This window comes from Diplotaxodon limnothrissa, linkage group LG15 (genome assembly GCF_057381915.1).
Source record: "Diplotaxodon limnothrissa isolate DT_005_m linkage group LG15, D_limnothrissa_male_GT1.1, whole genome shotgun sequence".
Lineage (NCBI taxonomy): Eukaryota > Metazoa > Chordata > Actinopteri > Cichliformes > Cichlidae > Diplotaxodon > Diplotaxodon limnothrissa.
In genome coordinates, this window is record NC_140610.1 from 34,691,125 (window position 1) to 34,708,515 (window position 17,391).

General features: G+C 41.7%; 1 protein-coding gene across 1 annotated transcript in view; it reads right to left on the bottom strand.

Moving 5' to 3' along the window:
• Positions 1–1,211: 1,211 nt before the first annotated feature.
• Positions 1,212–17,391, bottom strand: part of ddhd1b (DDHD domain containing 1b) — a 28,037-nt gene continuing 11,857 nt past the window's right edge. The window contains exons 7-13 of the mRNA XM_085373097.1: positions 15,667–15,923; positions 15,060–15,135; positions 10,906–11,055; positions 7,367–7,431; positions 7,033–7,211; positions 6,038–6,295; positions 1,212–1,396 (exon numbers count right to left, since the gene is read on the bottom strand). Coding sequence (XP_085229223.1) covers positions 1,212–1,396; positions 6,038–6,295; positions 7,033–7,211; positions 7,367–7,431; positions 10,906–11,055; positions 15,060–15,135; positions 15,667–15,923 — 1,170 coding nt within the window. The remainder of the gene's footprint in view (positions 1,397–6,037; positions 6,296–7,032; positions 7,212–7,366; positions 7,432–10,905; positions 11,056–15,059; positions 15,136–15,666; positions 15,924–17,391) is intronic.

A 17,391-nucleotide genomic window follows, 5' to 3' on the forward strand; every position in this document is an offset into this window, starting at 1 on the left:
CAAAACATCTGCACTTCACAAGCTTGACACAGTGTCGAAACACCATTTCCTCTCCGGTTTATGGGATGTCTGCTTTAAGGCACACATTTGTAAAACTACCTTCTCCTACACCAACTACAGGGGCCTGGCTAGGTACAGGTTTTTCAAGGGTGCAGTGCTGGGTCTCCAAAACTACAAACAGGCTAAATTTAGTATCGCTATTACAAAAGGAGGAGGAACCATTAAAGAAGCCATGCTACACATATATATTCGGTGCAAAGGAGGTAGAACTATACAGCAGTGAACCAACAACAAGCCGCATTCAGAGGGTTAGTGGTTAGGGTTTTAGAGTGATGTTATTTTAATTTATATAGTACCAAATTACAACAGCAGTCTCCTCAAGGATTTATGAGATTGGTAGTCTTTAGATTCCCAAGCATAATTCTGTCATGGAAATCCCTGCATGGTTCAGGAACACTTCCAGAAATCACTGTCTGAACACAGTTTGTTGTGCCATCTACATATGCAGATTAAAGCTCTATTATGCAAAAAAGAAGCCATATGTGAACATGATCACTTTTCTCTGGGTCAAAGCTCAGAGAAGACAGTCTCAGTCCATTCTTTGTCTCAGAATGGACAAAATAGAAAAACGTTCTCTGAACACACAACAGAAATTTGAAATTGTTTTTGGAAAACATGAATACCTTATCCTCAGGACTAACGATAAGAGGCGTCACCCAGCTTGTTATCAGCACCCAGTTAAAAGCCTGCATTTCTGATGGTACAGGGTTTCATTTGTGCCTATGTAATTGGCAACCTATGTATCTGGGAAGGCACCATCAATGCTGAAATGTATATAGAGGTTTTAGAGCAACACAACATAGACAGACAAGAATGAGGCAGCATTCCTCTCGCAGAAGTCCAGCTACAACAGAAAAGGTAGTGGTGCACAGTGGTAAACGTGAAACTGTGCAAACTTTTTGAGACTTGGTTACAAGTCTCAATAAAATTAAAAAGGCCTTGGTTTTTTTATGGTAAATTTTCTCAGTGTTAACATCTGATATGTTTTCTTTGTTGCATTGTGAATAAAACGGAATTTGAAATTTGAAAATTCTTTTTTCATTTACATTTTATACAGCATCCCAACATTTTTGAAATTGAATTTGGATTTCAAAAGTTGGAAAAAGAAAGTAAATTGACTCAGGCGTACAGGTCCCACTCTCACTTTGCACTTATGTGGCGTCTGAGTTGTCTTCAGCAGGTTCAGGAAGCTCATGTTGTCTGTACATAAAGGTGAGGAGAAACAGAGCCACATCATATGAGCACCAATAGGCTGTATGTGAAGTCACAGCTGACCAATAGCGGCTTTCTACTAATCCCTCCCGCAGCTCGAAGTCAATGCGTCTCTCCAATTCCACTGCAACAGAAGAAATGCCATATTAGGATCTAAGATCATGTGAGCCAGGCTGGTGCTGAATACTCATACTGAAGAAGTTCATTTGACTTTTTTTCACTATGCAACATGTGGTTTCCATTTCAGTTTACTGGAGCAATAAAATTTCTACTTTTGGCCTAAACTCTTACTATTAACCAAACATTGAATATTTTGTAGGTATGCATTAGTAAACTACAGTAGATCATAAAACATATTTATAAATACTGAATGTAATACATTTGTAACCACCAACCTTTCTTTCTCATCAAAAAATTTAATAGAATAGCCCTTTATTGTCATTGTACATGTACAACAAAATTGTGGGTGCACAAAACCAGCTGTGCAGGAATAATCGTTGCCCTGTACCTGTGACATGTGCAATGACAATAAAGTTGAATTCTATTCTATTCTATTCTATTCTATTCTATTCTATAAAATATAAATAGCAGACAGCGGGAATACATAACAAAGAGGAGAAATATATACAATCAAGAGGAATATATAAAAAGCAATAGAGTGCTTGGAAGTACTGCAAAGAAAAAATACTTCTGAAGACAGTCCGTGTGTGTGTGTGTGGCCTGACTGATGGGGGTTACTCAGACTATGGCTCAGATTAGTGAGGTGGGTGGGGTGTGGGGGAGCCAAGGAGAAGGATCTGTTTGTGAATCTTGAGGTGTGGGACCTGACTGACTTTAGGTGCCAACCAGAGGGCGGCAGGTCAAACAGGTAGTGGGCGTCGTGCAAGGGGTCACCTGTGATGGCCCTAGTTTTCTTGAGACAGGAGGAGCTGGCGATGGCCTCCAGGGGTGGCAGAGGGCAGCCAATGATTTTTTGGGCAGTGTTAATTAACCTCTGTGCAGCCTTTTTTTTTCTCAGTTGTGGCCCCTGCATACCAGACACCCATGCAGAGCACAATCTCCACTAAGGAGTGGTAGAAGGCCAGCAGCAGCTTCTGGTCCAGGTTACTCTAGCTGCTGCTTGGCCTTGTTTACCAGGGCGATGGTGTTGTGGGTCCAGGTGAGATTGGCGGAGATGTGAGTGCCCAGAAACCTGAAGGTGGAGACAGATTACACCTATATTTCATTTATGATGCAAGGGAATTGGACCTCCCCTCCGCGAATCGCTACCTTATCATGTTGGAGGGATTTGTGTGTCCCAGGGATCCCCGGGGCTATGTTGTCTGTTTTTTTTTCCCTCTCTGGTAGGGTTTCCCATGGCACATTGTCTGGGGAGGGTGCCCGAGGGCAACCTTCTGGTGGCTGGGCCTTAGTCCATGGGGCCTGGCTGGGCACAGCCAGAAAAAGGGACATGGACCCATCCTCCTGCAGGCCTACCACCCGCACAAGGCACCGTAGGGGTCAGGTGCATTGTGAGCCGGGTGGTGGCGAGGAGCGTAGGACCTGGGTGTGTCTGCTTTGGGGTATCTGCTTTTCGCGGATGATGTGGTTCTGTTGGCTTCATCGGGTGATGGCCTCCAGCTCGCTTTGGAATGGTTTGGAGTGTGAAGCGGTGGGAATGAGAATCAACACCTCCAAATCTGAGGCCATGGTCCTCAGCCAGAAAAGGGTGGAGTGCCCACTTCGGGTCAACGATGAGTTCTTGCCCCAAGTGGAAGAGTTTAAGTATCTTGGGGTGTTGTTCACGAGTGACGGGAGGAGGAGCAAGAGATTGACAGACTGATTTGTGCTGCGGCTGCAGTGATGCGGACACTGTACCGGTCGCCTATGGTCACGAGCTGTGGGTCATGACTGAAAGAACGAGACCGTGGATACAAGTGGCGGAAATGGGCTTCCTCCGAAGGGTGGCTGGCCTCTCCCTTAGAGATACGGTGAGAAGTTCGGCCATCCAAGAGGAGCTCAGTGTAGAGTCGCTGCTCCTTCACATCGAAAGGAGCTAGTTGAGGTGGTTCGGGCATCTGAAAAGGATGGGAGCCTCCTGGGTGAGGTAGTCCGGGCATGTCCACCGGGTGAAGGCCCCAGGGCAGACCCAGGACACGCTGGAGAGATTATATCTCTCAGCTGGCCTTGGAACGCTTTGGTGTCTCCCCGGACACCTGGTCGAGGAGGAAGTGGCTGGGGAGAGGGAGGTCTGGGCTTCTCTGCTTGGGCTGCCACCCCTGCAACCTGGCCCCGGATAATAGGAAGGAAGGAAGGATGGATGGGTGGGAGGGAATTGGACCTGTCTGTGCCTCCTGAAGTCCATGATGAGTTCTTTTGAGGTTCAGGTTATTTTCTGAGTGCCAGTGGGACAAACTCTTTACCTCCACCCTGCATGCTGTCTCATGTTCATCAAAGATGAGCTCAATCACAGTGCTATTGACATACTTGATGATGACATTGGTTGTGTGGGTTGGTGTATAGTCATAGGTGTAGAGGACATACAGTAGGGGGCTGAGAATGCAACCCTCTGGGGACCCGATGCTGAGTGAGAGTAGAGTGGAGAGGTGGGGGTCAAGTCGGACTGATTGAGGCCGGTTGGTTAGGAAATCTTTGATGCAGGAGCAGGAGGCAGGGGGGATGTGGAGGTGGTCCAGTTTGGTGGGAAAGGATGTCTAGGATTATGGCGTTGAATGCTGAGTCCACAAAGAGCTTCCTCTCGCAGCTCTTCCTAGTGATGGTAATGGAATACTCTGTAGGCCGATTTGCTCTGTAAGCAAACTGGTGGGGGTCAAGAGAGGGAGGTAGGCAGTCTTTGATGTGCTGAGACACTATCTGCTCAAAACACTTCATTGCAGTGCAGTGGCAGACCCTGTATTTATTTAAGAGGACCCAAATACAGACGCTCAAGGCAGGAATCAGGTTTAACAAAAAACAAGCTGTTTATTGACGGCCAAAACACATGCGAAACAAAGGCAAAAGAACATGGAGATAAACTAAACTAAAAATCTAAACTGGGGAAAAACTAACCAAGGTCTAGTCTAAGGAGCTTGGAAAAGCGTCAGGATTTTTTAAAGTTTTCTTGAAGACGTTTTACATCTCATCCAAGAAGCTTCTTCAGTTCTAAGAGCAATTGGTGGAGATTCCCAGATTTAAGCCTTGTGGAGTGTCCACAAGAGGGTCATGGACCCCTTATTGTTCCTCTACCTAATCACATGAGCCAAGGTGTGAAAACGGGTGTGGGTGAACAAATTGTAAGACCTTGCCTCACCCTATCATGTGATTTACTGAAGTCAAATGACCCAGGATGTGAGTGGGCTTTAAAGTGTCTGGGAAGGATCTCAAAACTGGATTACAGAGGGTTGACAGTTGGTGTCCTAAGCCCCGCCCTCTGTTCAATAATGGTCATCCAAAGTGGACATAGATGGCTTCTTTCACTCCTCTTTCAAATCATCTGTCTTATCTGTCCTAAATGTGAACACTGGCATCCTCGAAAGAGTGACCTGTGTCCTTTAGATGCAGATGGATAGCCGAGTCTTGTACCCTGGTGATGGCTCTTCTATGTTGTGCCATGTGTTTATCCAGTCTCTCCAATGTAGAGGTCCTAGCATTCCTCACTGCACTGTATAGCATATACCACGTTGTTAAGTTTATGTTTAAGAGTTTTGTCTTTGGAATGAACCAGTTTGTATCTGAGTGTGTGGCTGGGAGTACACTGGGATGTCGTGCTTGGAGAAGACTGAGTTTTTCTGATAAACCGGCTACATAGGGGATGACAATGTTGTTGACTTTGTCTTTCTGATCCTCCCTAGTTGGTGTCTGATCTTCTTTTCTGTGCGTCTTTGCTGACTTGATGAAAGTCCAATTAGGATAACCACATGTTTTAAGAGCTTCCTTTACACGTGTGTGTTCCCTCAGTCCCGATTACTCCAAGTTTGTGTTCCAGAGGGTGGTGGGAGTCAAAGAGGAGGTATTGGTCCATGTGTGTGGGTTTCCAGTAAACTTCAGTGTTGAGGTTTCCATTCTCTTCAATGTGCACGGCACAGTTCAGGAATGGCAACCTGTTATCATTTGTGTCTTCCCTGGTGAACTTTATGTTTTATCCACAGAGTTAATGTCTGCGGTGAAGGATCCAAGAAGTATAATCCTTCACAGCTCACATCACTGGAGGTTTCCTCCGGTTATGAGGTTTTTCTGCCCACTGTTGCTTGCTCGTAGGCGGGTCATGTGATTGTTGAGGTTTCTTTCTGATACTGGAGGATCTTTACAATATAAAACACCTTGAAGCAACTGTTGTTATGAAATGGCACTATATACATAGAACTGAACTGAACTGACTTAACAGAACAAACATGATTTTGACTCACAAAAAAGTTTCTGAAAAATGATTACAGGGAGATAAAAGAAATGGTAAATGGGCTGGTTCTTATATAGTACTCTTTTACTCAAGCACTTTATACATGTCTCATTCACTTATTTACTACTCTCTACTTGTAGAGATTATAGCTAAGTACTTTCTAATTATCATTCACACAGATTCTGTGTGACACACACATTCTGATGAATGCATCAGGGGCAACTCAGAGTTCTTGCCCAAGGATGCTTTAGCATTCAGACTCAGCCTGGGATTGAACTACCAGCCTTCTGATTAGTGGATGATCTGCTCTAGCCCCTGAAGAGCAGCTACGTTGGTTTAAGATCTCAATAACCACAGCAAATCATAGATGCTTTACTTTACAGCACTTACATGAGGTGATGTCCAAGACAGCTGAGGTGGACTGGGACATGGCAGGCTCCACCTCCCTTCTTTCCTCCATTATTTGTTTGTCTTTGTCTTCTTTCTCTGCCATTGCTACTTCTTCCTCTCCTGTTCCCACATTTTTTACATCAGAGGTCCCACTCTCAGAATCTGATGGCTCCTCCTCCACTCCACCCACCTGGCTGCTGGAACGGGAAAAGCGGGAAAATAGGATTCCTCCAATTCCCTTTCCGAGACTTGCAGCACCTTAGGGGTAATTAGATTTATGCATTAGATCATCTTATTTTGTATTCCTAATCTAAAGTTCTTCATTAACAATATTTACTGTGTTCAAAAAAGTCGTGTGTCTTCTGCCCTTTTCTTCTTTCAACTGCTCCCTTTTGGGGTTTTCCGGATACCCACAACCAAGGTATTGGGCAGTAATGGAAAAAGCTGGATTGATGCACCAACCGTATTAATTCTCAAGGGAGCCTCAGGGAGTCACTCGAAGGGGGCAAAAGGGCAACAGGTTCATGACCCTTGTCTGTGGACCACAACTGTGGCAGCAAAATGTCACCTTGAAATGTTTGTTTTTATCGTTCTAGTGCTCTACAAATTTCATGACCTAAAAACGCTTGGCTTGTCTCATCTTAAATTTTTGGGAGCTTAGTGGAGTGAAGTTCTAATAGTGTTAGAAGCAGTACCTCTATATCTGCTGTGTAATATCAAATGTCTTTTATCCAGTTAAAGTTACTCTCCAGAGCTAATTGCTTCTATTGATTTGTTTAGAAAATGTTTACTGCCCAGTGCTGGGGCTGCTACAATATCAGCAGCTCAAGCATCTTCTGTTTCTCTCAGCTTACATCAGCTGATTTTACTTGGCGTTCATATCCATTTCAGATATTATTATTTCACTAAACTGATTTTTAAACATAAGAAGTTGAAAAAATCACATATATATAATGTTCTCCTATCATCTATGACTCTATTGCCGAAATCCTCACCCATAATGCTGGCCTTGCCCAGGTTGGTGATTGACTCTCCATAGTGCCGCCGGGGCTGGGGGGGAGACGTGCAAGGGCTAGGGATGCTCTCTGAATCTGAGACAGACACAATCTCCTTCAGGGGATTGAGCAGCGTGGGCCGGATCAGATCATACAGTGCCGGGTTGGTAGTGTTGTACCTGCACATCACATCAACCTCTGCTCAATGAAACATTTCGCCCTTACTTAAATGACATGATAGTTATTACTACACACAAAACCAAAAAGTTTATTTTATTCTAGCCTTTACAGCTGGAAAACATCTTTTATATACAAGACACTTGACATTTCTTACCAGTGGATCTGAACAGGTGCAATGTTACTGTAGTGCTTTAAGATTAGAGGCTCCAGTCTGTACGCCTAAAACAAACAAATATTTAAACTCATTAGGTATTTTAAAGACACAATTTAATCATGACTGTAAGCTTGTCTTTAAATTTTTTAAATTTATATTAGTGTAATACTACCGTAACCTTTTGTAACATTATCTTTGTCAGTATTCATTGAACAAGATATGAATAGCTTGATCATTAAAATAGGTACTTATTATCTCAGCAGGTTAATAAGATACATAACTGTGGCGCTTCAGCCACAACAGCTCCCACTTTGGACCCATGATACACACATCCTCTCTACTTTTAATATTTGGCTTCAAACGTTGCTTTTTGCTAAAGCATATTTGAATTTGAATTTATTTATTTAAAAGGGACAGTGCAGTTTTACGGAGCCCCGCAGGGGACATGGGAGAAAAAAAAATTAAGATGGACTTTTGCGAGATCTAACTCGGGATCTCGCAAAAGTTTTGCAAGATCTCGTAAAACAAACTTGAGATCTTGCAAAACCTTTGCGGTTTTGCAAGATCTCGCAAAAGTTGAATTCCAACAATTACTTAGTTGTAATTAGAGCTGGGCGATATGAGATTTTTTCATATCACGATATGTTTTTTTCATTTCAGGCGATAACGATATCTATCACGATATAAGCCAAATAACTATATTTGTAAGATTTAAATGTGCCGTTGCTCACAAGTAAAATGTGAAATAATCAGCAGCTTGTTTTTATTTAAATATTTATTTCCCATAATAAGTTCAACAGGGTAGATGTACTTAAGGAACATGAGACTTTTTCAGATAAATAAAGGCAAATATTGCAAACTACACAAAAGGCAGCCGCTAAAGCGTTTAAGTTTCAAAATAGAACAAACGAAACAGACTAAATTGTCAATTCCACTTAGAAACAAAATATTAATTCTAAAAATAAATCTTAGTTTGTTTTACAGAAGAACAGACAAAACTGACTAACTTTTGTCAATATCAAATAAACTGAGAACTACAAGGAAATTCTCAATCTCTCCTTGTTGTATAGCTTAGCTTTTCAAACAGCTTTAACAGTTACTTTAGTCTGACAAAAGCCGAATGACGAATTAGCGCTTCCAGTCAGAGACTGAGGCTACGTCCACACGTACACGGGTATTTTTGAAAACTGAGATTTTCAGTTTTCGTTTTAAAAAATAATCCCGTCCACACATAAAGGCAGAAATGAAGGAAAACGCTGCTATGAACATGCCAAAGCAGCAGGTGGCGCTCGATTCCTAACCGTGCAGAAATATTGGCCAATCAGAAGTCTAGAAGCCTTGGTGGGAAAAAGTAAACAAAGCTGGGGCATAGAAGCAGAACCGAGTCGTATGTGTGGACGGACAGTAACTGTGTGTATATGTAAGCATTTAAACACTGCAGGGAGTAGAATTAACAGTATTGTAGAAATTCATTTCACCGAAACAATAACGTGGCGCACAGTGTGACGCATGCACCAGTTTATTGTATTTCCAGACTTGCTTTCGGCACAATTTACAGTGCACGCTACTCTGTTTTTTGTCAGGCTTGAAATAGCCGAAATACCTTCACACTACGGAACTTCTATGGCTCTTCCGTTCGACAATCTCTCCGGCGTTGGAACCATTATCTGTTTTCTCTTCGGTCACGCTCGGTTGATTTTTCTAGTCGGCACACTCATTTCCTCCATTATGCGGTGGCTGCTTCCCAAACAAACACACGTGCGGCTTGGCACTTGTGCTGTACGTAACAAGTCACGCGACGTGACGCTGCGGCTGTGATTGGTTCGGCTCTGCGCTACTTAGTTTGGATTGGCTGACCTTTTTTTTATTTTATTATTATTTTTATTAAGCTATCGCGATAGCTTAATTTCTCTATCGAGTAAAAGTTATATCGCGATACATATCGTTATCGTTCTATCGCCCAGCTCTAGTTGTAATATTACTCTTTCTGGGTCACAAAATAAACTTTTAAGATATTTTCAGGCGTGAATGTAGTTGTGTAAACGTCAGATATCTGCTCGGTTTACAAGACATCACGTATTTGCAAAAGTGCTCCATCTCGAAGCTAACGGGAGGTTGAGACCTACTACAGGCGGGAGGAACACCGCTTTCCCGGCACATCGTGCCTCGACCTCACGGTCGGCTTCGAGCTGGCGGCCTCCGAAGAATGCGGCTAAAACTTTTGCGAGATCTCGCAAAAGTTTTGTGAGATCCTGAGTTAGTTTTGCGAGATCTCGCAAAAGTCCGTCTTAATTTTTTTTTCTCCCATGTCCCCTGCGGGGCTCCGTACAGTTTAACATAGTCCAAGTAAAAAACATGAAACTGATGTAACGCACATAAGTTTCATGTTATGTGCGTTACAATAATTTTCAACAATTGTCCCTTGTTGGGATTACAATCAACATAGATACATTTTACAATAAAACATACATTTTCATAAAACCAAAATACATCATAAATACAATTACAATTAATAGATAATTAATTAATAATTAATTACAATTAAAATAAATTAAAAATCATTAGTTAAAATTACTACATCTCTGATTTCCCTTTAACAAAACTTTAACTTTCAATGTAAAGGATCTGATGTCTGTAATCAATTTGATTTCGGTTGGAAGTGTGTTCCACAGATGGCAAGCCTTTATGGAAAAAGCTGATATAGTTAGAGTTGGATCAGATAACCCTGAATCTTCCTTTAGTTGTGCTGCAATAGTTTCTTTTTCACTCACCAGTCTGCATTTAATTATTATTTATTATTAATCTCTGGCCAAACACACCCAACGTTATTTATAAACAGCAAGTGCTGACTTATATGTTTAACTGCTTAACATTAAAGACAGAATATATATATATATTAGGGGTGCAACGATACTCGTATCGATATTGAACCGTTCAATACAGTGCTTTCGGTTCCGTACGCATATGTATTGAACAATACAAAATGTTTAATTTATTTTATCAACTTTTCTTCTGACGATGCTGTCTGTGTTGAGCGCTCAGTGGATCTGCGTTCAACTACTCCGCCTAGGCTGCACTGTCGAGTGCAGATCCACTGAGCGCAGCGCAAGCTAGCGAGACAGAACCGAACCGTGAATTTTGTATATTGTTGCACCCCTAATATATATATCATTTGCCTGACATGGTCCACGTCAGCTGTTGAGGAACCAGGGCACCTTGGTGAGAAAAGAAATGGGTGTGACTTAATTTCTAATCTGTGGAATTCTTCCTGTCTTCAACTTGTCTTCTTACACTCACCCCAACTGGTCGCAGCAGATGGCCGCCCCTCCCTGAGCCTTGTTCTGCTGCCGTTTTCTTTCTATGTTAAAAGGGCGTTTTTTCTGCCCACTGTCACCGAAGTGTTTGATCATAGGGGGTCATCTGATTGTTGAGGTTTCTCTGTATTGTTGTTGGGTCTTTACTTACAATATAAAGTGCTTTTAGGCGACTGTTGTTATTGTCGCTGTATAAATAAAACTGAACTGAAACGAGTGACTCACCACAGGGTCTGTAGGGTGGAATATGTTAAAGAGGCGATTGCAGATAGATTTTGGAAGGATGTGGTCCTGCATGCCATTGTTTCCAGGACGGATTCCTCGCAATGCTAAGAATACAGCCAGAGGAGACCCCATGCAGAAGAAATTCTCTACCTGCAATACAGAGAACAGGGTATCATTAGAGATATTAGAGATATAGTCATTGCTCCTCACAGGCATTTACACTACAAGTGAAGCTCCCTCAGATTGTGATTCTGTGAGCATTTGACATGCTAGGAATGTTTGTACTTTAAATATGAAGGCCGATTTATACAACAATGTTTTTAGGCTGAAATACAGGGAGACTATAGCTGCAATCAGATCTATGACAAAAGATGAATAGAATGGCATAATAGCAACCCATCATTTTTGATATGCGGTTCACATTTTGTCACACTTTAATATTTCAGATCATCAAACAATGTTAGTATTAGACAAAGTTCATTTCAGTAAATATTAATTTTTTAAATGATGATTTCATTCGGCACCAGGAAGCAAAGTTGCAGTCCTACACAACTCTTTGTGGCTTCTCTCCTCTTGTTATCCCTTCAAAACCCCATCCCCTTAGAGACTGTGTCAGCTCCCAAACAAAAAAACCCCTAAAAATCAGGAAAAAAATTACTTAGAATCACAAAGAGTACCTGAACGCTACATCCACAGATTATCTTGTTAATAATTTTACATCCTCACTACGTATGACACTGGTTACTGTAGCTCCTGCGAAAAATAGAGCCTCAAATCAGAAGGACTTGACTCCCTTGAATAATTCTCAAACGCGTAGCTAAAGCAGATAACTTTTAAGCTGTCACAAATTTAGAAGACAATCGTTTAGCCTGGAGAAAGTTTACTGCTTTATAAGAAAGCCCTCTGTAAAGCTAGAACATCTTACTATTCATCACTGATTGAAGAAAATAAGAACAACCCCAGGTTTCTCTTCAGCACTGTAGCCAGGCTGACAAAAAGTCAGAGCTCTGTTGAGCCAACCATCCCTTTAATGTTAAGTAGTAACGACGTCATAAACTTCTTCACAAATAAAATTTTAACCATAAATTAATTTGTAGTACTTTCCAGACTGATAGATATTTTTGTTTCTTTTCTGCTTAGATCGTGAAATGATGTGTCCTTTTTTGGGCTCTTTCTACCTACTTCACTTTGTCAGACAGGTTCTATTTAAGTGACTTTGTGATTCAGTGGGTCAGACAATAATCGGGTCTGGGTGTCACTAGGGACTATGGAAGCCTGTAATCCAAAATTTCGAGTTATCTTTCTCAAAATTACGAGTTACTTTTCTCAAAATTTCGAGTTAATAAGTCGAAATTTCAAGTTAATCAGTTGAAACTTTAAGAAAACAAGTCAAAATTTTGAGTTAACAACTCAAAATTTAGAGTTATGGATACTTTTTTGTTCCGGAAATGGGCTTCCATAAGTTACATTGAAGTTGTCTTTCCATAAAATGTTGTTATTCACAGTTAATTTGTGATTTATTGAGGGGGATTACTTTTTCACACAGTGCCAGGTAGCTTTGGATTGGTTTTTCCCTTAATAAATGAAATCATCATATAAAACTGCATTTTGCATTTACTTGATTTATCTTTGTCTTGTATACAAATGTGACACAATTCAGTGTGACAGCCAGTTTGCCATACATAAGAGTATTTTTCTACCAACTAAAGACATCTGAGTGTAAATTTGCAACACAAAATGACTGTCACAGATGATCCATAGTCCTTTTTGGACATGTCTGAAAATCATCACTTCATGAGCACCGAGCTGGGGCCTGCCGACCACCCTTCTGCCTACGTCCAGCAGCTGAAAGATGCGGCTATGTGGTAGCTGCAAACAGGGAAGGCGGCTGGACAACAACAGCTACAGGAGCTGGTCATCACGGAGCAGTTTGTGAGGGATTGAGATGAGTAAATGAGATGTCACAGGCCAGTGAGCTCGAAGGCAGGTGGTTCTTAGCAGGTCGTCACTTTGGCTAAGAACCACCTTGCTGTGCATATAGGGGAACACACTGAAGCAAACCAGGCTACCCATCTAATACCATGGACTGGACCTAAAGTCACTGTCCCTGCTTTACTGCCATGAGTCCAGTTGCTTGCTGGAACTGCACCCAGCTTGCCTTGGGCAGGAGTGCTGCAAGCATGGAGTGACCCTGTCACTTCTAAAAATAAGTGCCCTCATAGGTGGTGGTGGTACAGGTCACTTCCAACACCTTTTCCCAGTCAGGGGGGCACCAAACAGTGTTGTGATCAAAATGCAAAGGGGATATACATTGTGACATGATAGATTCAGACTACATTCAGTCCCTGACTCAAAGGGATCTGGTTCACACATTTTAAGTGTGTAAATGGGGATATTTACTGATATGCAGTAGCATCAATGTAAAATAGGTACAACGGTAAAATGCCAGTAGCCCGATCCCATTGGCCACATATTTGGGTGCATGTGCACACTTAACCACATAAATCCAGCTCACATTCCAAAAGCACCTTTGTGCTCTTTACCACTTATGGAGGTCATGTTTGAACAAACTGGCATGGATTTCACTGGGTCGTTTCATCAAGCCATTTGTGATAAGTTCAGGTGGACTGTGCAATTCGATATTACAAAGCAAAGCACCATAATATTTCTGCAAGAAATGCCAGATGAATGACAGAGCTGAGATGAGTCCCTTCTAACTACCTTTTTTAATCAGCCCAGAAGGCATGTGTTGCCAAGTTGCATCTTCCAGGTTACAATAATTTCATACAACATCATGTTAAGACTTCCCAATGGTGACGGTTTGGTCAAGACTTTATAGATTGCCAGAACACAAAAAGTAGTTCTGAAAGAATTTAAACTAAATCTGGAAATGAAGGTAGTAGGAGTAATAGTGCCTGGTGTAGTCCTATTGTTATTGTCATGAAGAGGGATGGGTCTATAAGGTTCTGTGTTGACTATCCCAAGGTGAATGCTGGTTTACAGTTTGCTGCCTACCTCATGCCCTGGATTGATGAGCTCCTTGAACAATTGGGCACCGCTCAATTTTTCATGACACTGGATTTAACCAAGGCCTTACTGGCAGATTTTCTTATCTCCAGAGTACAAGGAAAAAATGCCTTGGTTTGGTGCCCCGGCCTGTTGCATCCCAATACTACAAATGCTACTTTCTACGAAGATTAAATGATCAGCCACAGAAAAACCTGAGCATAGCATGTACAGTGGGTAAGCACAGTGCTGGAGCCCTTGAAGCAAGCTGGACTTATTCCCAGCCTGAAGAAGTGCAGGATTGGACAGAGGCAGGTGCACTGCCCTTGGGAAGTGGGCGAATATCCTCTCATGTGGACAAGATGGGATTGGCTTGTTACTATCAGAAGTTCATCCCACATTTCACGGATGTGAATAGCCCATAACTAAACACACCGAGAATGGTGGTCCATCTTGGGTCTGGTGGACCGATTGGTGCCAAATGGCTTTTTATAGGGTGAAAATAGCCCACTAGTGGAACACCCTGATCAACAACTTCTCTGTCCCTTTTATTTCGCACATTGATGTGTTGAACAGAGGGTTGGGGGCTTATTTTTTTCCAGTTGGTGTGTGGGGTTAACTCTCAGTGCTTTACATCAGAGAGAAACTTAGTAATTTAATATAGCATACCAAGTTTGGACCATGCCACACTGCAGTTGCTCCACTACATAAAGGATGCCAATGTCCAGATCACTCGATGATGACTGTGGTTAACTTCTCTTTCACTGGGGAAGGGGTTAGAGCAAATAACTTCCCGCCCTAAGTTGGGCAGTGGGGGTGCGTGGCTGTGGGTTATGGTTTGTGGCTTTGCAGTAGCAGGGAAAGGTAGGGCAGGATGACCGAGGGTTCCTGCATCAGTTGCAGAAAGACACATAGGGTGTGCAAATTAGTTTTTTCCCTATATAGTACATGTTGAGCACAATAAGCAATAAGGAAGGGGGCAAATACTTTTTGACTGCACTGTGGGGCTGAAGGAACGCAGTGGTGGACAAACTAAAGCAGTGGGAATGAACACTATCCATGAGAGTATATTCCCAGAAAGTTTTATAATAAAGATCTGTGTGTGCAAATCTGCTCTGTTTGAGGAGAAACTGCTACACCATCTTTACCTTGAATTTCAGGGCGGGCACTGGAACACAAGACGAAGTCTGCAGACCCTGGAACTGATCCTCTAAGTCCCTCAACCTGGACAGGATGACGGATACCATTTATTATGCCAGTGTAAAGCAGTTGACATGACTTTCAGCCGAAAACATTCTAATACATAATGAAAAAACAAAGGCTGATGTGAAAATTGTGACCCGAAAAATGTGTGAAAAATCTGAAACTGAATAAAATAAAACTGTTTCTCCAAGTCAATGACAAAACCATAGTGATATCTCTGACAGAGATTATCAAACTCTCAAGCTATATTTTATTGAGCATTGATCCTTATAAAGATATTTGTTCCCTACATTTTGAGCGGCTCCAAGCCATTCTGCTGATGAAGGCCACTTAAACAAAGAGTTAACTTTTATATTGTATTAATACACAAGTATTATACAATTATATTACACAAGTGATTAAATATTTCTCTCTCCCTTCCTATATAATGAAAAAATGTGGAAGAATAAAGAGGGTCTCTCCTCAAACTCCTTTGTGCCATTAGGTACACTTTTTGCTGAAACAGATGGGGACTGACTCCTTACCTGTTTCAGACAAAAGCCAGAGGAGTACCTGAGGCGCGTTAGTCTCAGTTGCTCCTGAAGGTGGTGCTTTTCATCAGTAGGCCAGTGGATCTGTGGATCCTCTGGGTCTAGGGCTTCTGGATGATGAAAGCGAACTGGATCCCAGCCTGTCATTATGTCAAAGGTGATGACGCAGCCCAGTGAGTGAGACACTATGGACACCTTCCCATTTTTCTCAAAGTCTGGGTTCCGTGAGCAGAAGAGTGAGTACAGACGATTCAGTTCCAGAGTCAATCCCCTGGTAATCTACACAAACAAAACAACAGCATGTGTGCACAACACCATGAGATATAAGTTTAATTATGTCAATCAGATTCAAATAGATATGATTATATTTGATGTTTTAGGGTCATTTTGATCGGCCGGTAGACCAGTGCTGCATAGCCAGTCTGGATTACAAAATCTTAACCAGATTTTAAGTGTGACAAAGTTTGGTTTAGCCTAATAGGAGTAATGCTGAGTGCCAGCAGGGAAGCAGTTTATTCAACACACTGATCACAATTTAGAATCACCAATTAATCCAACATGCATGTCATGAAGCAGGAGTACCTGGAGGAAAGCCACACAACTTGCTACAGAAAGGCCAGGCTTCACATCACAAACCACTGCACCAGCTCCCTGCAGCACCATATCAGTGAGGGGACAAAGGCTAGCCCTTAGGAACACGGTTTGTAGTAAGAATACTTATTTATTGTTATTGTTTTTCATTTATTAGCACATTGAAATAAAAGGTTAAAATAAAATAAAAGTTTTATCGTTGTCATGTGTTGAGTGTGAGAAAAGTGAGGATCCAAATGCAGACATTCAGAGACTTACTGAGGTAAACTAAAAGTAAGGTGTTTTATTTGGCCGATTGCAAAAATGCATGTGAAACAAAGTGCAAAGGGAAACTGAAAACTATTAACTAAATTATTAAACTATTAAATGTGATATCAATTAAGCATTTGGGAAATCCACTAACTCCCTGTACTAAAGGGAAAATTAACTGGAACATGTAAGTGACACACTCTGTAAGCGAATCATGACAAAGGTGGTGGATCAGCCAAAAACTACACAGGCGGAGCTTGTTGATGATATGAAGGCAGTCGGGACGACAGTCACGAAGGATTTCTCCATTAAGTACTAAGTCATGTTTTGCTTGGGGATCAAATTTATGTTTTTTGGTTGGCGTAGGATTTTTTGTTGATATCCTGTTTTTTTTCATTAAACGAACCTACCATCAAAATAAGAGACTGGTCATTTCTTTTTAAGTGTAAGTGTAACAACTTTGACTTACACTTTAACCTCAATAGCTCATCAGTTGGATCAGCCCACAATGGGCAATCTTTGCTCACCACGTGCATCAGTGAGACTTGCCTCCTCATGACCAAGTCGCTGGATCACCACCCATTCCTTCCTTTTGACCACTTTTGATTGATACTGACCACTGCAAACTAGGAACACCTCACAAGAGCAGCAGTTTTGGAGATGCCCATTTTCAGCTGTGAGGACAAAATGTTGAATTGCTCACTAATATATCCCACCCACTAACAGGTGCCATGAAGAAGATACAAGAGAAGAAGCATGAACTAAACCTCTTCTGAGAACATGCATTTGTATTTGCTTTAAACCAAAGGGCAATTTCTTTGATATATATATATATATATATATATATATACATATATATATATACATATAGTAAAAGTTCAAAGACATTTGATAAGTCAGAGATTTC